Here is a 23,995-nt window from a genome sequence, read left to right on the forward strand (position 1 = left end):
CCAATTTTTTGCCACCACAAAGGTATTGAATCATGGAAAAACATTCTAAATTAATTAATTAAATAAATAAACTTAAAAAAAATAATCAACTCCTGGAGCTGATGCTCTGTTACCCAAGAGGAGGAAATTTGCATCCACAGCTTTACTTATCAGTAAATCACATGCTTTCTTATTACTGGCATTAGACTACAATAAAAAATAAATCCTACTGTCTGGACATTTTGTTTCCACCATTCATTAGCCATATAAAGGAGGGCTTGTTGTGTGTTGTTTTTATCCCTCATACTTGTGAAATACAATTAGATGAAGTTTATGCCACATTAGCCACCCACACCACAGAGTATTTCTAAAGGGAGCCATGAGGTGGCTTTAGGAGAGAGGAAAGGATGTCCTGTTTGGAAGAAGGAAAAAGAGTGGATCTGGGCTCCTCCGTATTTAGGTGACCATCTCCACTCTCTTTTCCACTGGCTGAATTAAAGATAGGTAGGCTCCTAATAGATTTCTAATAGATTTCACCTTATAGGTGAAAATGGTTATCAACAGAGAGAGGTCCAAACAATACCTTCTCCTTTTGTTACTCTATAAAAAACAACTCTATATACTCTATAAAGTACAAACTATCCTTGTTCTCAAAGTCAGAGCAATAGTGAAGATTTGACCCAATTGAGGATTGTGTCTCCCAACACTGGTTCTAGATGAATCAGCTATTAGTACTGCTATTTTGATGGCGAGTCATCTACCAGAAACAGCAAGGGAAATTATTAATTTATAGTTGGGTCTTTATAAGAGGGGTGGTATCTTGTTTTGAGGTTCTCAAAATCGAATTTTGAGGATCCAGAAAACACTAAATAAAAAGTTGGGAAATAAGAATTAGAATTTTTAAGCTCAAGAAAAAGGACCCTAAAGATTAATTCTTTTCATATGTATGATTATAATATGATAATAATAAAGAACTATTCTCTATCCCAATTGACTCTAGAGCCAGGATAAATTTTGTTCTCAAGTTCAAAATTATGAAGTTAATACACTTCCTTTCCCCCCCCTCCCAATAATTAGCCAGTTCTTTTTATTTAGTTAACTGCTTGTACTTGAAGAACTTTTAAGGTATTATACTTTAAAAGATAAAATTATAGAAAAAACAACCCCAAATTTTCTTATTTACATTAAAGAGAGGAGAAAATGCCATCTTAACATATTAGCTAGTCACAAACTGCACTTAATCTCAGAGTTGAAAGGATCAGACAGGCCATCTAGCCCAAGATAGCTCTTTGCAGCAATCTTGGCAAGTGAGGAGGGATGCACTACTTCCTCCAGCCAAATAAATATTAGTTAAGTTTTTTCTTTATATAAAATCATGCCTAAGATTTTTTTCTTCATTTAATATTCATTAAAAAAAAGTTTAGGATACAAATTCCCTCCCTCCTGCTTCTCCCCTACCTACTGAGAAGGCAAGCAATAGGATAACCATTATGAATTGTGAAGTCATGCAAAACGTATTTCCTTATTAACCTTGTTGCAAAAAAAAAATCAAGAAAAATAAAGAAAGTGAAATACTTCGGCTTGCAGTCAGTGCTCATCAGTTCTCTCTCTGAAGGTGGATAATATTTTTCATCATGGGTCCTTTGCAATTGCTTTGATCAGAGTAGATTAATCTCTCACAGTTGATCATGGCTACGATATTGCTGTTACTGTGTACAATGTTCTCATTGTGCTCATGAAGTTAGTGCACTTCCAAAATTGTTCAATTGAGTTAAAAAGACATTTATATAATGCTTTAAAATTGGCAAAGCACTTGACAAACACTCTCATTGGAATTTCCCAACAATCACATACTCACTAAACTAACATGTCAGAGTCAGAATTTGAACCCAGTTGTTCCTGACTCCAAGTCCAGTACTATCTACCATACCAAAACAAAGCAAAAAGTAAATCAACCTCAGACCTGGCTTTTAAATAATGCTTAAGATCTACAAAACACTTTCTATACATTATCTCATTTGTTTCCCATAGCAAGTCTTTAAAGTAGATACTACTCTCCCCATTTATAGAGGAAACTGAAGCTCAGAGAGCTTAAATAATTGGCCCTTTTGTGATGCCTGTCTGAAATAAACTAGTCTTATTGGGATTTGAACACAGAACCTCTGATTCACTCATTTGATTCGTAGAGGCTAATATACTATATCTATTGTGCCACAGAGCTGTTTTTTTCCCCCAGTCCTATCACTCTATGAATATTTCTTTCTATACACTACCCTTTCTTTTCCTTGTTACAAAATAAAATGGAGAGCTTTTACTTGTTGTCTTAAGCTACTTGTTCTAGTCCTTATGTATAGTATTACTGAAATGTAAACATAAATGCCAAATATCCATTATGTTGAAATTATGACCCACTGGCTAATTTGTACTTTACTAAATGTTAGCTAAATGTCCCTTTATTTGTACAGGTATATTTGCTTACTGGATATAGAGCATAGTTGGAAGTATTTAATTTATGATGATTTGACAACCCTGTGGTCCAGCTGAAGGACAAGGTTGTTGTAATAAGATCTCTATCTTCTTGATTCTCATTTGCCAGGCAGTTTTGCCTACAGAGGGGTGAGAGGTAACAGAGTGAACTTTTCTGGGAAAGATCCAAGGCTGTATCAATTGTGACACAAACTCAATCCAAGACTTTCCCTTCTCTACATTCTTATGCAATTTTTCTACTTATGTGACTCTTGTTAAGGCTGAATTGTAATTGTTAAGCACAAGAGAAAGGAATGTCATTTTTCAGGATTATATGGGTTCAAAATTCAAGGATTATTTTATACTTTTAATTGAGTATCTAGGACAATAATAAGTTTTTTAAATCTTTAGATTTCTACTAGCTAAAATCTAAATCACTGGTGGTAAAAATAATAGGTATTTTGCAATTTTGAAAAAAAAGTGTGGGCATTTAGGAATGCATATATGTGTTAGGAGGGGGAGGTGTCATTTTGTTTCAAACTAAACTAGATCTGTGTCTATTTTATTTTACAGAATTTTTTTTCAGCCAGATCTTTGTTACTGGATCCAAGTGATAAAAGCTAATGTCCTTTCTTGTTCTAGGTACCAGTCAATAAAGGCAGACATATGCTTCAACTTTCTGAAAAGGTGAAGAATGAGGCTTTATAAAGTCTATTATAATTACTTGGCAAGATCAAATCATTTGAATAAGGAATTTAAATACTTAAAATATTTTCAGCTGTTATTTTGTCATTGTGAAAATTCGCTTATTTAAAAAGTTGTAGAAATTGGGACACTAAGGCATTGTTGGTAGAGTTGTGAACTGATCCAACCATTCTAGAGAGCAATTTGGAACTATATCCAAAAGGCTAAAAATGTGTATACCCTTTGATCCGGTAATGCCGCTACTGGTTCTGTATCCAAAAGAGATTATAAAAAAGGTCAAAGGAACTACTTGTATAAAAATATGTATAGCAGCTCTTTTTCTGGTGGCAAAGAATCGGAAACTGAAATTGAGGGGATGTCCATCAGTTGGGGAATGGCTGAACAAATTGTGTTACATGTTGCTGACAGAATACTATTGTGCTATAAGAAATAATAGGCAAGATGATTTCAGAAAAAGAAGGAAAGATCCACAGGAACTGAGGCAGAGCAAAATAAGCAGAACTGGGAGACCATTGTACACAGTAACAGCAATATTGGATGATGGCTTCTTTCAGTGATGCACTGATCTGGGATAATTCTGAAAGACATGATGGGGAATGCCATCCACCTCCAGAGAAAGAGCTGTTGGAGTTGTCTGTCACATCAGTGTAGTTTTGGTTTTATTTTGGGATTTGGGTTATGTATGAATTTGCTCTTACAACAACGACCAATATGGAAGTATGTCTTGCATGACAATAAAAATAAAAAGTTGTAGAAGGAACTTGAAGGGGTACTCTATTTGATTTCATAAATGAGTTGGGGAGAATGCAAACGAAGTAAATAGCAGCTTGAAGTTTGTAAGGCACTGAAAGTTATACATGTGATGCTTTCTCCCCCCAATAAAATAATTAAAGCATGGCTCTTTAAATTTTATTACATTTATTGTAATAAGGAAGGGCTTCCTAAAATAGTACCTAATGTATTACGTTTTTAGTGCCACCTTCAGGAAGAACAGAGTGAAGGGAAAATATTTACGAATATGTTGTTAGTTCCTAAGGATCAGGAATAATAATGATAATGATCACATTTATATAAAGCTTTAAGTTTTATGAAGAGACAGTCTGGTAATAGTCAGAGAGCTAGGAAGACCTGCCTGGGTTCAAGTTCTTCTGCTGATGTGTACTGACTGTATAAATGTAGGCAAGTCATGTAACTTCTAGGCTTTTCTCTTAATTTCCAAAGAAGGTATTGGTTGACTTGCATAGGTAGAAGGAGTTTCCTCACCTGATAGTGCCCTTTTCCTCAGGAAATCACAGGTTCAATCTCTATCTTGTCCTTTAAGGTTCATAAGGCACTTAAGAAAAAAACTTCTACCTTACATCTTAGAATCAATACTAAGTATTGGTTCCAATTCCATTACAATCCTATGCCACAGTTTGTTCAAGCCATTCCCCAATTGATCGATGTCCCTTCAGTTTCTAGTTCTTTGCCACTACAAAAAGAGCTGCTATAAATATTTTTGGTACAAGTAGGCCATTTCCCCCTCTCTTCGATCTCTGGGATACAGACCCAGTAGAGGTATTGCTGGGTCAAAGAGTATGTACAGCTTTATGGTCTTTTGGGAATGGTCCCAGATTGCTTCCCAGAATGATTGTGTCAGTTCACAGCTCCACCAACAGTATATTAGTATTCCAATTTTTCCACATTCCCTCCAACATTTATCATTTTCCTTTTTGGTCATATTATCCAATCTGATAGGTGTGAGGTGGTACTTTCTGGCTCATTCTAGTCTGTATCTGCTGCTTTACCTGGTTTCGACTCCATAGAACAAGAGGTCTCTCTCTCTCTGGTGCACATCCCTTTCCTTCTCCTTTTTTGTGTTGTCTCCTCTCATTATGTTGTGAGATCCTTGAGGACAGAGATTTTCTTTTGTATCCTCAGTGCTTAGCACAGTAATTGGCACATAGTAGAAGACTTGCCCACTGCTATATAGCTAGTAAGTGTCTGAGGCCATATTTGAACTCAGAAAGATGAGTCTTCCTAGTCTTCCTGATGCCAGGCTGGGTACTCTGTACTCACTGTGCCACCTAGCTTTCCCCTATAGTTATCTGTGGGATCTTCTTGGCAAGTATACTGGAGCGGTTTGTCATTTCCTTCTCCAGCAGATCCAGTGGATCCTTTGTCAGGCAATCAAAGGTTAAGTGACTTGCCCATTTTTTGAGCATGGAGCACTGGGGAACTCCTTCACCTATGAGATGGCAGAAAGTTAACCCAGTTGTTTTGGAGAAAAGTCAGAAGCTTCTTTAAATCATAGCTTATGAGTCCCTAATTCATTCGTTTAGTTTATATAAATTGTATTTGCTGCTGTTTAACCTGCCTTCTTACCCTTTCTAAATAGGAACCCTTTTTTGATAAAAAGAATGCAAGGGTATAGTTAAGCAAAACAAAATGCATTGGTTATAGCTGAAAATGCATATCTCATTCTGTATGTTTAGTCATGACCTCTGTGCCATATATTTCATTATTAGACTTTGGATATTGGGAATAGTCAATATTTTGGGAAGAATCTGGATGTCTTTCTCAGTTGTCTCATCTGATTTTATTTTTGTGTTTGTCGTGTAAGTTGCTTTCCTGGTTCTCCTCATTTCATTCAGAATCAATTTATATGTGTCTTTCTGTATTTCTCAGAGGCCATCGTATTCATCATTTCTTAAACAATATTCCATTTATTTGTTTATCACAGTGTGTTAGTCATATTTCAATTGATGGATACCTATTTCATTTTCAGTTTTTTGCTACAATAAAGTACTGCTTTAAATATTCATGTACATATGGGTCCTTCCCAGAGGTAAGGTATTAGCACTAAGGGGGACCAAGAAAGTAGATAAGATTTTAACTGGACTTGAAGCCCCAGAGGCAGAGATGAGGAAGAAGAAAAATCTAAGAATAGGAGACAGCAAGTGAAAATGCTCAGCTGGGAAATGTGTTGTGTAAGAAGCAACAAGGAGATGAGTGCTACTTAATTACAGAATACCTTGAGATCACTAAAGAGTAGGAAGACTGGAAAGGTAGGAGAAGGGCAGGTTTTGATGGGCTTTTTATAGGAATTCACATTTTATTCTGGAGGTGATAGGGAGCCACTAGACTTGATTTAATGGTGGTGGTAGTGGGGGTGATGGTGGTGATGGTGGAAGCATGATCAGACCTAGACAATTTGACAGCTGATTGAAGGTAGGGAGAACAGTCAGCAGGCCAGGTGTCTGGTGATAAGTGTGGTCATAATAGTGATTCCAGTGCAGTGGCAATATCAGAGAAGAGAGACAGAGACGTATACAAGAGGTGTTCCGTAGGTAAGCTAGGAACAGTCAAATCAACAATGTATCATAGTAAATAACAAATATTTAGAAAGAGTGAAAGTAACTTTAAACCATTAGTATAAACAGAAAATAATCAGTCCAATTTAAACCTTAATAGAATTGGATTTTATTAGATTAATGTAGAAAAGAAATCTTGACAGTAAGGACCAGAACACATCCTTTATGTAGTTTTCCATAGGCCAAATTTTGGAACTACTAGTAGGCCTGCCTTAATTGATATCAAATTGTGAGTGTTTAGGGAAACATTATTTCTTTTTAAAAAATATAGTATGTACATAGACACATTTAGAAATAAAACATTTGGTAACCTTTTTCCCCTTTTTTATCATGCAAAACACTTCCATATTGGTCATTGTTGTAAGAACAAAGTTATACATTACTAAAACCCCAAAATTAAACCAAATATTCACAGATGTAAAAGATGACTCCACCAGTTCTTTCTCTGGAAATGGATAGCATTCCCCATCATGAGTCTTTCAGGATTGTCCCAGCTCATTGCATTGCTGAGAGTAGCTAAGTTTTCTGCTTACTTCTCTCTGCATCAGTTCCTGTAGATATTTCCATCTTTTTCTGAAATTATCTTGCTTATCATTCCTTATAGCACAATAGTATTCCATCACCAAGATGTACCACAATTTGTTCAGCCATTCCTCAATTGATGGACAGCCCCATAATTTCCAATTCTCTGACACTACAATAAGAGTTGCTGTACATATTTTTGTACAAGTAGATCCTTTCCCCTTTTTTATGATCTCTTGGAATACAAACCCAGTAATGACATTATTTGATAACTTAAGTCATGCAATTTCCATGAGAAATGTTTACAATAGATCTTTTCATCTATTTTAAGATAAATTGTTGAAAAGTAACTTTATATTTTATGATACTTGTTTTTTCTTTCTTTTTTGTTCAATGAGAGTGACAAATGTAAATGTATGTAAAGATAAACAAAACACTGAAAATTTCAAAGTTTATGATATCTACAAATATATGATTTATATGTATAAATGTATATATGCATATGTATGTGAAAGGTTACATGTACCAATTTCATATCATTATGTGTGAGAACATTTTATTTAATAGTAAAGATGAATTTAGAAAACTAATGGGTTCAGGGGAATCATTTGATCTATTTTGACAGTTGCCTGCCCCTGGAATACCTAAAATCATCCAGAATAAAGATCAGATTGCAGGGAAACAAATTGAAAGTGAAACGAAGTGAAAAGAATTGGTTTGGCTCTCTTGGGTTGTCACCCAATTCAGAAAATTATACCTTCTTCCTTCAGCAAATTAAAAAAAAAATTCCACTCCACCTCCCTACTCCACTCTGTTCAATTACCCTCACCCCCAATTAACTATTTAAAAGATTATTGTAAATTCTAACTTTTGTTCTTTGAAAGTATTTTTTTGGGGGAGGGTTATTTGGGAAGGAGAGTTTCAAATTTATTATTTAATTAAAACTGAATGGATGGGGCAGCTGGGTAGCTCAGTGGATTGAGAGTCAGGCCTAGAGATGGAGGTCCTAGGTTCAAATCCGGCCTCAGACACTTCCTAGCTGTGTGACCCTGGGCAAGTCACTTGACCCCCCCATTGCCCACCCTTAACACTCTTCCACCAAGGAGCCAATACACAAAAGTTAAGGGTTTAAAAACAAAACAAAACAAAGCAAAAAAACCTGAATGGATGCATGATTTTAAAGTGATTTCCTTATATGGGTACTGATAATTGTATCCTTCCAAAAAACCCTACTGGGATGCCTGAGGGTGGTACAGGGGTTGTCCTGGCTCCTCTAACACCAAGTAAACTCTGGTGAATCCTACACCAAGTTGGAAAGGCTTCTATGGGTGTGACCACTGTTTGTGGATTGATTAATTGTATTATTCCAAGTCCAGTCTAGCTAAAGAGAGGCTCATCATTAAGAGGGCCGGCCTTTGGAAGATAAGTTGCCACAGCAACTTAAAACATGTACTAATGGGAAAATTAGACTCCACAAGTCATGGAAGGAGTTACTCAAGCAGATAAAATCACAGATCCTTGAAGAATTGAAGCATGATGAGAGACTAGATAAATTCAGACAGGAACAAATGATATGTTTCAATAAGAAAAGTTTCATGTATCATGTAAATACACAAACTTTAACATTAAAAAATTGTTTTGAGTTCTAAATTCTCTCCCTCCTCTCTCCCATCTTTGAGAAGGCATTTGCTACAGATCCTGTATGTGCAGTCCTGCAAATCACATTTCCATATTAGCCATGTTGCAAAAGAAAACAGACAAAAACCAAACAAGAAAAATAATGAAATTTTTAAAACGTATGCTTTGTTCTACATTCAGAGTCTATCTGTTCTTTCTCTGCAGAAAGCATTTTTCATCATAAGTCCTTAAGAATTGTTTTGAATCATTGTATTGCTGAGAATACTAAGTCATTCACAGTTGAATATCATTATAATATTGCTATTTATTACAGTGTTCTCCTGGTTCTGCTCACTTCACTTTGAATCAGTTCATATAACTGATTCAGATTTTTCTGAAACCATTCTGTCCATCATTTCTTACACTAAAGTAGTATTCCATCATAATCATATACCACAATTGTTTGGCAATTCCTCTATTGATGGGCATCCCTTCAATTTCTAATTCTTTGCCACTATTAAAAAAAAGAGCTTCTATAAATGTTTTTATACACTTAGTCCTTTTCCTTTTATTTTTTTTGTGATACTGATCTAGTTGTGGTACTGTTGAATCAAAGCTTATGTGCAGGTATATAGCCTTTGGGTATATGAATTCATGCCTTTCTGAGGGGATAGAACCCATTACTCAATCCACTGTACTATCAGCTCCCTTAGTTAGCTTCTGTAATCCACGTTATTCCTGAGAGGAACATCTATTTTTTTAAAAATAAATTTTATTGAAATTTTCTGTTCTTTACATCATCATAATGTCTCTCTCCCTTTCAGAGAGTCATGCCTCATGACAAATAGTATTTATAGAGAGGAAAAAAATAGTACCTTGTTTTTCTTGTTTTCTCAGTGGGTGGAAGAGAGGGAGGGGGAGAAAGAGAATTTGGAAATGAAAACAAAATAAAATTGAATTTTAAAAAGGGACTATTGGTAATCTTGGAGAGAGTAGTTTCAATACTATTATGGGGCCTTAAAGCAGACTTCAAGGGTTGAGAAGTGAGTGAGGGTTAAGAGATAAGAGGCAAGTGTTCAGATGGCATTCTCTAGAAGTTTGTGCAAAGGAAAAGAGATACAAGATGATAGCTAGAGAGAAATGCAGGGTCAAATGGAAATATTTAAGGATTGAACAGCTAGGTGGTACAGTGGTCTGGGCCTGGAATCAGAAAGACCTAAGTTCAAATCTGGCCTCAGACACTTATTAGCTTTGTAATTCTGGGCAAGTTACTTAGCCCTGTTTGCTTCAGTTCCTCATCAATTAAAAAAAAACAAAACAAAAAAAACTAGAGAAGGAAATGGCAAACTACTTGTGTCTTTGCCAAGGAAACTTGGCCATATAGGCCCATCCATATAGGCCTATGAAGAGTTGGACACTACTGAAATTGACTGAACAACAAACATTTTAAGCATGGGGGAAGATCTGAGCATAATTTAATAAGAAGAAGGAAGTAAAGAAGTAAATCTTCAAGATTAGGGGTCCAAAGAAACAAGATCCTAGAGAAGATGAGAGGGGATCCCATCTAGGTTCCTCTACCTAGAGCAAATCTAGAGGTTATCCTTGGAAAATAGAAGGGCCACCTCTTGGCAGAATCTGAATAAAGGAAAAGAGAATGGGTCATAGGATCATAGCTTTAGACTTAGAAGGAATTTTAAAGGTATTCTAGTCCAGTTCTCCCATTTTATAGAGGATAAAATTATAGTCTAGAGATGTTAAGTGATTATCCAGATATATACAGGTAGTAAATGGCAGAGCCAAGACAAATTTTGTATTATAATCGGGTCTACTGATTCTAAATCTAGACTTCTTTCCATTATTTCTTTCCATCGTACCATATTGCCCCCTCTTACTCCATGGGAAATGATGTGTAGTAGTTTGAGGTGTTTACATTAAGGGAGAAGATGAAATTCATGACAGATAATTTCTTTTCTTTTCCAGTAAAATAGATGAGAGAGAAGCAGTGAGTTAATAAGCATTTATTAGGTGTCTGCTATGTGCTGGGGACCCAAAAAGAGGATAATTAAGGTAATGGAGAAACTTAAGAACTTTATCACTATTAGGTAAATGAATAGGAGCAGGGATTAAGCTGAATATGATGGGATGATATTTTTTAAAAATCAAGAAAAAAAGAGTAATACACTGTGAAAAAAGAAAAGGAGAGAAAGTTGGGGACAAATCATTTCATATGAGGAGGTTTGTAAGAGTAAATATAGTGGAAGAGCAGATGGGAAGGATGTTGGGAAATGCTTGACCTTTACTCTTGTCAGAATTGATAAAACTGGGAATGACATCCAGACTCTGGTATCTTACCCAATAGAGAAATAAGAAAGGAAGGGGGAACAAAAAAGTGGGGGACAGATAAGGGAGGGAGAACTTGGGAAGCTGGGAAAACAAAAACATTTATAAACAGGGAAAGGTTGAAAGGAGAGATAGAGAAGGATAAATGGGAAAAATAGGATGGAGGGGAACACACAGTGATCATATCTATGAATGTGAACAGGATGAACTCACCAATAAAACAGAAAAGGATAGCAGAATGGATCAAAAGCCAGAAATTCACAATATGCTGTCTACAAGAAGCTCACTTAAAGTGGGGTCATACACAGCATAAAGGTAAAGGGATAGGACAAAATCTACTATGCTTCAACTAAAGTTAAAAAAGCAGGAGTAGCAATTATGATCTCAGACAAAGCAAAAGTGGCATAGCATCCAAATTCTCAAAGAAAAAATTGCATGAGTTACAAGAGAAACCATAAATAAATAAAATCACATTAGTAGGGGATATTAACCTTCCCCTCTTGGAATTAGATAAATCAAACTAAAATATAAATAAAAAAGAAATCAAGGAGGTGAATAGAATTTTAGAAAAGTTAGACTTGATGGACCCTGGAGAAAATTGAATGGGAAAGAAAGGAATATTTCAGAAATTCACAAATCACAAGAATTCACAAATATTTCACAAAAATTGATCATATAAATGCAGAAAAGCAGAAATACTAAATGCATCTTTTAAAGGCTATAATGCTATAAAAATGACACTGACCAAAGACCTGGGGGAAAAAAACCTAAAGATAAACTGGAAACTAAATAACCTTAAAGAATGAGTGAGTTAAAGAACAAATCATAAAAACAACCAACAAGTTTACTAAAGAGAATAACAATGAGACAATATACCAAAAATTCTGGGAAGCAGCCAGTACTGAGGGGACAAGTTATATCTCTAAATGATAAAACTAATAAAACAGAAAAAGAGCAGCAGTGAATTGAGTATGCAACTAAAGAAATGAGAAAGAGAAAAAATATCCCCCTAATTATACACAAATTAAAAATCCTGAAAATCAAAGAAGAGATTAGTAAAATTGAAAGAAAATCCATACTACTAATAAATAAGACAAGGAGTTGGTTTTATGAAAAAAATCAATAAAATAGGTAAACCATTGATTAATCTGATAAAAAATAGAAGAAAATAAAATTTAGTAAAAATAAGGTAGTATAATAAGGCTATAAAGGTAGGTCACATTCACATTATGATGGATTTAAAATACTAAATGACTGTACAGTTGATCATAGAGGAAATAGGGAGCAATTCACTTTAAGTAAGATAATGATATGGTCAGCATTGTGTACTCTGTCAGCTTACCTGCCTGTCTTTTGTCTTTCTTTGTCCATCTGTTTATCCATCTACCCATCCATTCAATTCCATTCCCTTCCTCAATCCATGCATTCGTCTGTCCAGCCAGCCTTCCAGCCTCAGTCTCTCTCTTGACCTTTGAGGACATTCTCTGCTTACTGGATAAACATGTACCCAGTAAACATTTGCAGAACAGGTAGTTTATATTGAATTGAACTGAGTTGATTTGGATATAACTGAATCAAATTCTTATTCCTTGGTATCTATCCTGATCATGAAAACATTTGAAAATGACATGGACTTATAGTATATCCAGGTAGATGTGAAGCAAAATGGTTAATACATTTTCTAGCATAGGCTTCCAGTGTATAATGTATTGCATTCCACTGTGGGTAATGAAAATGTGAGCTGGCCTAATATTTAACCCACTTCGTGATATATGGTATTTATTAGGAGCTTTTGTTATAACATCAGAATTCTGGTAACATGGGAAATTTTGTTTTAATAAAATATATCAGGTACTATAAATAAGGAGTCACATATATGAAACTTTTGGTCTTTAATAACTTCATCTCCAAATTAGAAACAATAAAGGTCCTTGTATGGAGTTTGAGTGATGTGACTCTTTAATTAGCAGTCATTTAATTGCTATAAAAGTGACTGAAATTCTACTTTGGTATCTATGAATTTCAATAGTCTTATCTTTATCTTTCTATGATCAGTTATGGATGCAGAAGTATAATTAGTTTTATAAGAAGTTAATGAAAATTTAAAAATTTTATTTATAGGTACATAACTGATAAACTTTCGTCATTAGATATATTTGTAGTCAATTATTAACTTTTGTCATTAAAAAAACCCTTACCTTCCATCTTGGAAAAAGGAAAATATCAGTATAACTTATTTATGTATTTAAAAAAAAACCTTTATCTTCCATCTTAGAATCAATACTATGTATTGGTTCTAAGGCAGAAGAGTGCTAAGAGTTAAGCAATGGGTGTTGCCCAGGGTCACCCAGCTAGGAAGTGTCTGAGATCAGATTTGAACCCAGAACCTTCTGTCTCTGGGCCTGACTCTTAATCCACTGACCCACCCAGCTGCCCCCAACTTTTGTCATTTAAAGTTAATATTTTTCTTAAATTTTAAAGCACTATCTTTAGTAACATAATTCCTAATCTTTGATTGTATCTTTAAAGCTCACAAAGTGAAAGCTAGATGATAATTATGTGGTCGTGCCCATAAAGGAAAAAAACATTCTTAGTATCTTCCAGATGTTTTTCTATGCTCTCCTTTTTTGAATAATATAATCAGAAAATATTATGTCTTGTGAGGTCATTCAGTCCCCAACAATTCAAGCTTTAAAGAGGACTTTGAGAATCAGTTTCTGTAAGTTTACTTTTATTGCTTTAATATTATAGCTAATCATAGTTAATATTGTATTATAATTGTAATAAACATAATTTAGTATATTTTGGAAATCAATAAATATTAGATGATGGAATTTTGAGATTATATGAAGAGAATGTGTAAGAAACAAGATAAAATCTCTGCAGAATGGAATATGTTCCACTTCTCTCTCTCTCTCTCTTTTTTTTTTTAATTTTTTATTTTAAACCCTTAACTTCTGTGTATTGACTTATAGGTGGAAGAGTGGTAAGGGTAGGCACTGGGAGTCAAGTGACTTGCCCAGGGTCACACAGCTGGGAATTGTCTGAGGCCAGATTTGAACCTAGGACCTCCCATCTCTAGGCCTGGCTCTCAATCCACTGAGCTACCCAGCTGCCCCCCCCCCTCTTTTTTTAAGCTCTCTATTTAAAGATAACTATGAGGATGTTATATGAGAATATGAATTGGTTAAATTATGTAAGAACTGCTATAGAACAGATAGGGAACCATACTTCAAAGTCATAGAGCCTTAGATTCAGGTCTCACTTCTGACACATACTGTTCCCCAAACAGGTCCCCTTAATTTCTCTGTGTTCTAGTCAACTCTCAAAGATTCTAAGTTGCAGTGTATTTTCTCACCTGAGAGTTCTCTCTACCAATAATATCATAGGCCCAGTCCCTATCCCTTAATTTTATAGAGGTAGCAAAAAAAAAAAATGAAAAAGATAAAGCTATCTTCCTAGGATGCAGGAATTGTGTTGTGTGTGTTATTATAATGAATTATTGTTTATGATTTAATTGCCTAATTGATGATTATACAGTCTGTGCTACTCTTTATCTACCTGCCTTCTGTCCACTTATGTGTTCCTAAGTATCTTCAATAAATGGTGGAGGTGAGAGGGAGAAAAAGGAGAAACTGATCAAACTGAACTTGTTAAACTAATAGGATTTATTAAGGTGGCAGAGCAGAAATTATTAGCTAAAATTAGGATATAATTTTTATAGAATTTGATTTTTTGATATATAATTTTATACATAATTTTAAAATAATTTGATATAATCTAAATATATAATTTTGATATAATTTGACCGTGCCACCACAGTCATCTATTAGTTATATATTTGGGAACTGATTGATTGCACTATGGTATCCTGAACTTAATTCTTTCCAATAGTTGTTACAGAGAATGGAGAGGTTAGCTCCTTTACAATTCTGAGGATTAATCTTTTATATAGTCTATCTGCTTGTAAATTCTTCAGACTGTGGAGATGAATTTCCAAGTATATGCACAAGTAAGAAATCTCTCTTTGATCCATCTATCTTCCCTACTTACTGCCCCATTTTTAAAAAATTTAAATTTGTTTGCTGCATTATAATTCTGAGGTAACATCTTCCCTCCTTCTCCTCTCCCATTAGGGAAGGCATCATTTTATTTAAAAAAAGATAAATGTATATATAAAACTTTATCTTGCTTATTTTAGCAGTTCTTCCTCTGGAGGTAGGCATATACAAGTCATTCTTCAAACAGTATTTTGGTTGTTGTATATAATGGGTTCTTGGTTCTGCTTCTTTCACTCTTCATAACTTCATGTAAGTCTTTCCAAGTTTTAAAAAAACGCATCTGCTCATCATTTCTTATGACACAGAAGAATTCCATCACAACCATAAGCTACAATTTGTTTAGCCATTCCCCAATTAATGGGCATCCCCTCAATTTCCAGTTTTTTTGCCACCACAAAGAGAGCTGAATATAAAGGTTTATTAAAAAAACAACAACAAAAACTCACACAGTGCCTGGCACCCACTAAGTGCTTAATCAATGCTTATTGACTTTCTGACTGTATAAATGTAGCAATTCGGTTGTAGTACTTTTCTTCATATTTCCTTTCCTATCTTCTTCAAAACTCTAGATTTCTACACAGTACAGATGAAAATTCAGAAAATTATTTTGGATTGCAGTTTATATAGAAGCACAGATAGATGACTTAAGAATTTCTCTGGGGAAAAGAATCATTTATTTTCCCTTTTCTGTGTCCAAGAGAGCTTGTTTATTGTTTCCTGAGCTCTAAGGTTTGAATGGAATTTATTAAAAAACGAGTTTGTTGAGTACAGAAGAACCTGGCATTCTTACTCAAAGCATTTGTAATTCCCAGGAAAAAAAATTCAAAAAAAGAATAAGGTAACCCGGGATTGATACCTTATAAAAGAATTTTTGTTGTGCTGTTTATATATTCATACTGAAGTGTCTTCTACACTTCACCCTCTGGCTTTCTTTCTTCCTTCTTTTTTCTCTTTCCCCTCTTCTTCGGAACCTCCACCTTCTCTCTCCTTTTTTTTTTTTTTTTTTTTTTCCCTTTCTGAAGTTCGAAAATGCCACCCAGTGGTGGCTTGCTTCAATGCAATATTGTTTTCACTAATTCTTTAGACTCAAATTCTTTAAAGTTTAGAGCAATGCAGGGAGATGATTGGGGAAAAAAAAGACCAATGACAACATTTTCCCCTCAGGCCCATGTCTAATTATTGTATCCAAAGAAGTGTATTAAAATTAATGAAGCGTATGTACCACTTGGCAAAATAAAAAAGTTCTCTATTTAGAGTTAGAACTTTAGGGTTTAAATCACTATCTGTTCAGAGCTTTATGAGATGTATCAGAAAATATTTTGTAAATCTCTATCTAAATGCAAAGTGGCATTATGTTTCAGCTCCCCCATTAGACATCTGGAAAAAATCGTTTTGAAGGATAAACATATAATGAATGGATAACTTTTTAGTTTATAGTTTCCTGACAATAGTAAGTTAAAGAGCATGGTTTTGTTATCCGTTACAATGGAAGGGAAAAATTATATATATGTATATGTTTATATAAAATTAAATGTATATATTTTAATGTAGGATTTTATGTATTAATTTACCTAGGAATTGTGCATGTAATTTTACAGGATCACAAATCTATCTAGAGTTAGAAGGGACCTTAGAGATCATCTAATCCAGCTCTATCATTTTACAGGTGGGGAAACTGAGGTCCACAAAATTGGCCTCAAGGTCATGAATGTGTTTGTTGCAATGTGAATGAAAAGAAAACATGAAATGTAAATCGATATACTACCTTGTCTAGAGGACTGTCCTGTTTGGGAAGCTGTTAGCATTGTTGCAAAGTCTTTGCAAAATGATTTCCAATGACCCATGAGCTCTTATGCATAATGCATTCTCTCTCATCTTTTTTCCAATACTGACTCTTCCACGTAATACTAAATGCCCATCATGGCATCCCTAGAAGTTGTCCCCTTCCTTTATTACTTTTCCTTTACCACCGTAACCTTTTAAAAAATGGATTTTGGGAGGCAAGTTAGATGATGGTCCAGGCTTGGAATTGGGAAGACATAGATTCAAATATGACTGCTGGCCCTTCCTAGCTGTGTGACCCTGGACAAGTCACTTAACTCCCATTGCCTAGCCCTTACCGCTCTTCTAAATTGGAACCAATACAAGATATTGATTCTAAGACAGACGATAAATATTAAAAAAAAAAGAAAAAAAGATAAACTGCTTCAGTCAGTGTCCCCACAGCGGCTTTCCATGAAATAATTGCCGGTCCTTCATATCAGACCTCCTCCTCGTCACTCCCCTTCTATATGTGAATGAAATGTCTTGACTTCAGCCTCCTCGGTCCTCCCCTCCTTGTAGTCTTTTTTGGGGTCTCACTCCGCAATTAGCGCACGTGCCGGGGGGGGGGCGGGGGGGGAGGGAACGTTGAAGTGAAATATCCAACCGTCTCTTTTGTCCAGTTGCTGCTGCGCGGGAACGGAAAGCGGGACGCACGGCGCGCCTGCGCGCGCGCGCGCGCGCCCAGGAGCGCGAGATGGGGACAGATTCCTCCGCCTCTCCTCCCTCCCACCTTTGCCAAAGGTAGAACTGTCTGGCGCGCGCGCGAGCGGACAGTTGGAAGCGGGGAAGAACCGGGGTCGGTTTGCTTTTTTCCAGCAAAGCGGTTGGAATCCTTGCTCTGCCGCTCGGTAACTCGGGGCAACGGATCTGGTCCAATCAGAGAGCAGCTGCCCTAGTCCTGCAGTAACCCCGCGAAAACTATGCCTGTGGCTTCTCTCCAGCGCCCGGGAAGTGCGTGGAGATGGAGAGGAAACTGAGGACAAACAAAACAAACCAAAAAAACCTACTCAACGTCATCTCAGCTCCTGTTTTGCAATCCTGACTTTGGTCTTCACGATCTTACAGGTCTTCCCTGGGCTTTCTCTTAGTCAAATTCCAGACTTTGTCATTTTCCCTACTCCCTCAGCCCATCCCCTTTTAATAGGATATTCACAGCCTGCTTGGGAATCCCAAAGGCAGACTCTTCAGGGTTAAGGCAAGGTAGCCTTTTAGGTAGTAATTTCTTCATGGGGAATAGAGCATATGAATAAGAAATTTTGCTTTCCAGTCATCCTATTTAAGAAAATAGAAGAAAATTTATTTTCCAAAAAAGTTGTCGTTGTTGTGGTAAATAATGATACGTTTCCAACTAGAGGTCCAGGTACCCCAATACCTTTAAAGGAGAGGCACTTGGTTAATTTCCTATTTTATAATTCAAGAAAAATAGGGCATAAGATGAGACATACGTTGTCAATGCCTAAAGATTGAATTGCACTTGTTTATATATGTATGTGTCTGTTAACATAATTATACACCAAATGAATGATTTTTTAGCATTTGTAAGCCTAGACTTAAATTCCCAAGATCTTATAGATTGTAATTTTAGAGTATCTGAGTTCTCATATTTAAACTTTGTAGTCTCATTACCATGTCGTTAAGATAAAAACAAGAAAAATCAGAAAAAATATGTAAATATATAATACATAAAATTTACTATACGTGAAAAGGAAATAGGTCTAAAATTAAATTTCATTATTGGCATTGAAAGACATTAATGCTACATTAAGTTCATTATATTATTTCATCTTTTAAGTAGTTAATAGCAATAAGTATTATTTACAGAAAATGTGTAATTATGCAGAATTGCTAATTTATATTTGCTATTTGACTGGCTTTATATTTTGGTTGCTATTGATGTGAGATTTTAACAGCGTCTCTGTTGGAAAGTCTAATTTCAGTTGAAATTAATATTCAGTTGAAGTGAACTCATATATTGCAAATAGGATTCTTGTAGGTGAAGTCAACTTTTTTATGAGTACAATATTTAACCATTAATTAAGTTGTATAACATAACTCCTTTGATGTTTAGGACAGTCCTTTTAGCTCTGTTATGGCTTAATCTCTACAGTAGAGAATTGGGCTAAGGATTTCCTCTGCTTTCACAAATTGGATAGTGGACCTTAAACCAGGGTTCATTAAAATGAGACTGAATGGGAACAAGTAGGGATTGGTTTTATAGAGCTTCATAGAGGTCCTGTAACACTTCGTCCATCTGCTACATCTCTTTTCTTTCTAAATTACATCTTAATCCTTTACAAAGTTTTTTTTTTTTTGTCTGCTATTTTCTTCTACTTTTTCGAGGTCCCCTCCCTTAAACTCCCAATACTAATTCAGATAATTGTGTCTCCTACTTGCCTTTTCTGTTCTTTTTTTTTTTTTTTTTTTTTTAATTCTTCATCTGACCTTTCCTATTTGTCATTAGCTTAAAGATCTCTATCACCTTTCCTACCGAAATAGTAGTTGGATTGACTATACACTAGATAAGTCAGAATTTTGAAGAGAGTATGATAGTTTCTGCAAAGGATCTGCAATGCAAAAAGTTAAGGTGTTTTCGATAATTCTATTCAACAGTATGGGAATCACCTCAGGTGATTATGGGGTTTATAGGAGTGGGTAGAAAAGGGGATATGCACTCATGAAATGGGGGGCGGGATGTCTTAAATCAAGAATTTACAATTAATTTTAAAAGGGCAAAAATTGAGAATAACTCACCACTTTACAAAAATATTATTTTAAAGATAAATTTGACTAGAAGAAAGCTCTCCAAGGCATTCAGATCCCCTAAAACTGTGGTGGGCGAAAAGAGACCCTGAGATGCTGAGTAGGGGGACCGGGGAGAATGACACCGGGGTCCACTTTAAAAGGTGGTGTGTTTTTCTAAACTGATGCGATGTGGCACCTCAGTACCCGCTTCTTGGCCCGCCAAAACCCTCGCCTCCTGCCGCTTCAAGAACCTCTTTGCGCCCAGTAGGGCCCGAAGCCCGCCACCCCTCCCGGCCCTTCTTGGCGCCCCTGGCCGCGCCTCCGCCCCCAGACAATGAGAAGGCGGCGACTGAGGCGGGCAAAGCAAGCCAGGGCCAGGGCGCTCCGCTGCCGCGCCCCGGCGCAGCCTCATTCTGAAACGAAGGGGGAATCCCCTCCCGTGCTCGCGCGTCACTATCTCCTCAGCCAATGAGGTTCCCGAGAGAGGAATTCCCGCTCTGGCGGCCGCTCCCGCCGTCTCTTTAAACCCCAAACTTCGCAGCCTCGGGCAAAGCTGCTTGGGAGACACTTTTGGCGCAGGGATGACCTGGATTGCTTAAGGGGAGGCTGGGGGCGTATTTGGGTCAGAAAAGGGGTTAAGGTATGAGCAGCGGGTTGGACTGCAAAGTCTGCAAGATAGGATTTGAGCCTGTGTGGGGATGGAGTGGAAACTGGAGCGATTCTCTTCTCGGAGGGTCCGAACTGATGAAGAGGCTTGGTGGGTGAGTGCAGTTCTCTGCGTTCCTGACTTTGGCCTCTTGGAGAGGGACAAGGAGTAAATGCAAAATGCGAAGCTTGGTTCTAATTTTAGTTTGGAATTTCTACATTGTTTCTTGTGCTTTTTTGTATTTTGGAAGTGCATTTTAAAATGAATGTTGTTTGGCACAGCTTGAGGGTTTTTTTTTTTTTTAAGATAATCAAAATCGTTCGTGATTATAATCCTAAGTAATTTGCTCCTCTTATTATGTTCATATTTTCAAAGGAGAATACTATGAAGCTGCTTGCAAAAGATATTAAACTGAACGGAAATCAGGTTAGCAAGGTAAGTTTCCAGTGTTACTTCTCTGTGTTATTTCGTGGTTCAAGAAAATTAAGTCTTTGCTTTGAGTATATAGAGATAGAGTGCTGGATATGGTGTCTAGACAGTAAGGTTTGAATCCTGTCTACTGCTATTTATGATCCTGGACAAGTTATTTAACCTCTCAGAGCCTGTTTTCTTTTTTGTGAAATGAGGACATGAAAGGCTGGACAAACCATTTGATGGAGGGAATAATAGTTGAATTACCCACTCACCGGTTCTTCTAAGTAAAAGCACTTTTATTGGGTATAAATGCAAACTTTTTTTTTTCATTATTCATGGTTATGTGTTCTCTCAACTTTTGGGAGAGTTTGTGGGCAAATGTTCTCAAGGTCTGTCCCATTTTTCAAGTACTTTCACTAAATTGTATCATTTGATTATCAAAGGCAGCCTTATGAGTAAGGGCAAATGTTCTCATTTTACAGACAAGCAAAATAAGGTTGAGAAATTTATCTGAGTGATAGATGAGTAGTAATTGGCCGATCTGGGACTGGAAGCTAGGTCTTCTGATTCCTGGTTAGTCCAGTGCTCTTTCTCCTTTGCAGCTCTTCTTCTCTAAATGGGTACAGAAGCTTTGGTAAAGAAAAAAATTTTGATTTGACAAATGTTTTTTAAAATAGGTATTACATTCAGTGAACTGTGGTAGTTGTGGGAATGCAAAGATAAAAATTTTGGACAGTCCCTGTCCTAAAGGAATTAACATTCTATTGGGATCAATCAATTATACATTGAGATATGACATTGGGGCACTGAGTCTGTATCAAATAGACCTGGATTCAAATTTGACCCTTGCATATTAACTGTAGAACTTCAGGCAAGTTAGTCAGACCTCCTGGCTCTCAGTTTCTTCATCGGTAGAATGAGGGAATTAGATTAGATGGCTTCTGAGGTCTCTTCTAACTTTAGACCTATGATCCTATGAAATATTACAGAGAAATTTGGGGAGTGAGAAAGTACTTTCAGGGGGTGGAAGAGAGGTATACTTAATATACACAAAAGGTTTGGCATCTGCTGAGTTGTGAGTGAAGATTCATTCATTCATTCATTCATTCATTCATTCATTTATTTATTGCAGTACATAAAGGCAGAGGATGCATTGGGTTTGGGGAGTATTAGTATAATTTGGCTAGAATATAGAGTGTATAAAGTGGAATAATATGAAATAAGATAAGAAAGATAGGTTGGAACCATATAACAGGGCTTTAAATGCTAGGCAAAAGGGTTTATATTTTATCCCAGAGGAAATCGGGAACTGTTGAAGCTTTGCTCTACTAATATTATTTTGGGAATTATGGCTTTTAAAGATAGGAAGGCCAATTGGAGGCTAATAAGATAATTCAGATAAGTGGTAGTGAGATTCTAAACTAGAAGATTATCTAGATAATTAAGAAAGAAGGAAGAGATTTAAACATGTTATAGTGATAGAATTGAGAGGACTTAGTCACCATTGGTATGGAGGGAAGTCTAGGGAAAGTAAAAAGCAAAATATAACCTGATTTTGCACTTGGGTGATTGTGAGGATGGTGATGCCATCAATAAAAATAGGGGAGGTTGGAGTGATGGATTTAATAAAAAGAGAAGTTCAATTTTGGATAAACTGAGTTTGAGATGCTGTCAGGATATCAAAGTATGTAGGAATAACAGGCAGTTGGAGATATAGAACTTGAGGTCTGTGGAGGAATGAGGCCTGAATATATAGGAGTAATAACCCACGAAAGTAAATGAAATAACCAAAGGACAGAATATAAAAAGAGATATAGGCCCAGGACAGAGCCTTGGGGAAACTTATACTTAAAGGATGGGACATAATTTAACAAATAAGACTGAGAAAAAGAAGTCAGATGGGTAGAGAACTAGGGTAGAGCAGTGTCAGGAAAACTGAAAAAGGAGAGCCTACCTCCCAGGAAAGGATGGTTAATACTATTAAAAGATCAAGGAGGAAGAGGCTTGGAAAGCTATTGGATTTAGCAATTAAGAGATCATTGGCAGCCTTGGATAGAGTAATTTCAGTAGAGTACCAGAGTCAAAGAAAACCAGAAAGGATTGAGGAGTGAATAGTCAGTGGAGTGTATGTTTTACTATTCTAGGAATTCAGCTGTGAAAGGAGGGAAAAAGGAGGGGGTATTGAGGTATGGCTGGGTCAAGGGAAGGTTCTTTAAACATAAGGGAAATCTGAGTTTGTGAACAGCAGAGAAGGAGCCAGTAGACAAATTCAAGAATAATTGATGGGTAAACTCCCCAAGGACTTGTGATGAGGGGTTGGGATCAAGGATAAAAGTAGATGGATTAGCCCTAGAAAGAAGGACTTTAAAATCTTCTGACACCAGACAGATTGAGAGAGATGAGTAAAGATGTTAAGTATTACAAAGCTTTGAGGTTTGAAGTAGAGAGAGGGAGAGGAAGAGAAGCTCTTTTTTTTTTTTTCTTGAAAAAGTAGGAGATGAGGCTATTTGCCAAAAGAGAGTCAGGTAGCATTTATTTTGAGAGTAGGGAGTAATAACCACCCAGGAGAGTATGATAGTCAATTAAGAAGAAAAATTAAAACTCAAGTTTGTTCTCAAGTTTATGTGTAAACTTTGAGAAATTAAGAAAAGGAAAATATGGGTTGGCAAATTTGAAAAATTCACAAATACAAACTTTTTAAAATAATGCAGCAACTGTTGAATGGAATATATTGTTCTTCCCTGCTAAGACAGGTTGTTTGTGTTGAATTTTGGAGAGGTAATACCACAATTGTTGGACATCATATGTCAGGTACAGAAAGACAAAGCATGCGTGTGGCAAACATGTATTACATATGCTGACTCACATACTCTATAATATATACTTCCCTGGTGTGGTTTTGCAAACCTATCTCCTCAGCACCCTCCATCCTTACTCCCAGCCCACCTCCAAACAACCTCCTTTTTAGCAGCTAACCGCACTTCCTACTTTATTGAGAACAGGGGCTCTCTATCCTGAGTCCTTCCTCTCCCCTTCTCAAAGCCAAGCAATATTCCACACTTTCTCTACCCTCTTCTGTTCCTATGTACTTATTCTCTTTGACCTCTCTGAAATCTTGGATGCTGTTGGTTGCTCTTCCATCCTGGATAGTGGCTCTTCTCTAAGTTTTTGAGTCATGGCTGCCTCCTGGTTCTGTTCTCTGTGTCTGACCAATTTTTTATTCTCTTTCACTAGCTCTTTCTCTATCTTACACCTAGTTAGTGGAAGTATTTGTTAGTGGGTGTCTAGAGGCTCTGTTCCTGGACTATAATAGCCTTCTGGTTGCT

General features: G+C 36.3%; 1 protein-coding gene across 1 annotated transcript in view; it reads left to right on the plus strand.

Moving 5' to 3' along the window:
• The first annotated feature begins 20,307 nt into the window (after positions 1 to 20,307).
• The window catches only part of CDC20B (cell division cycle 20B), a 69,655-nt gene continuing 65,967 nt past the window's right edge, over positions 20,308 to 23,995 (plus strand). Inside the window, exons 1-2 of the mRNA XM_044657737.1 lie at positions 20,308 to 20,370; positions 20,631 to 20,690. Coding sequence (XP_044513672.1) covers positions 20,308 to 20,370; positions 20,631 to 20,690 — 123 coding nt within the window. The remainder of the gene's footprint in view (positions 20,371 to 20,630; positions 20,691 to 23,995) is intronic.

The sequence above is a fragment of the Gracilinanus agilis genome, chromosome 1 (assembly GCF_016433145.1).
Source record: "Gracilinanus agilis isolate LMUSP501 chromosome 1, AgileGrace, whole genome shotgun sequence".
NCBI lineage: Eukaryota > Metazoa > Chordata > Mammalia > Didelphimorphia > Didelphidae > Gracilinanus > Gracilinanus agilis.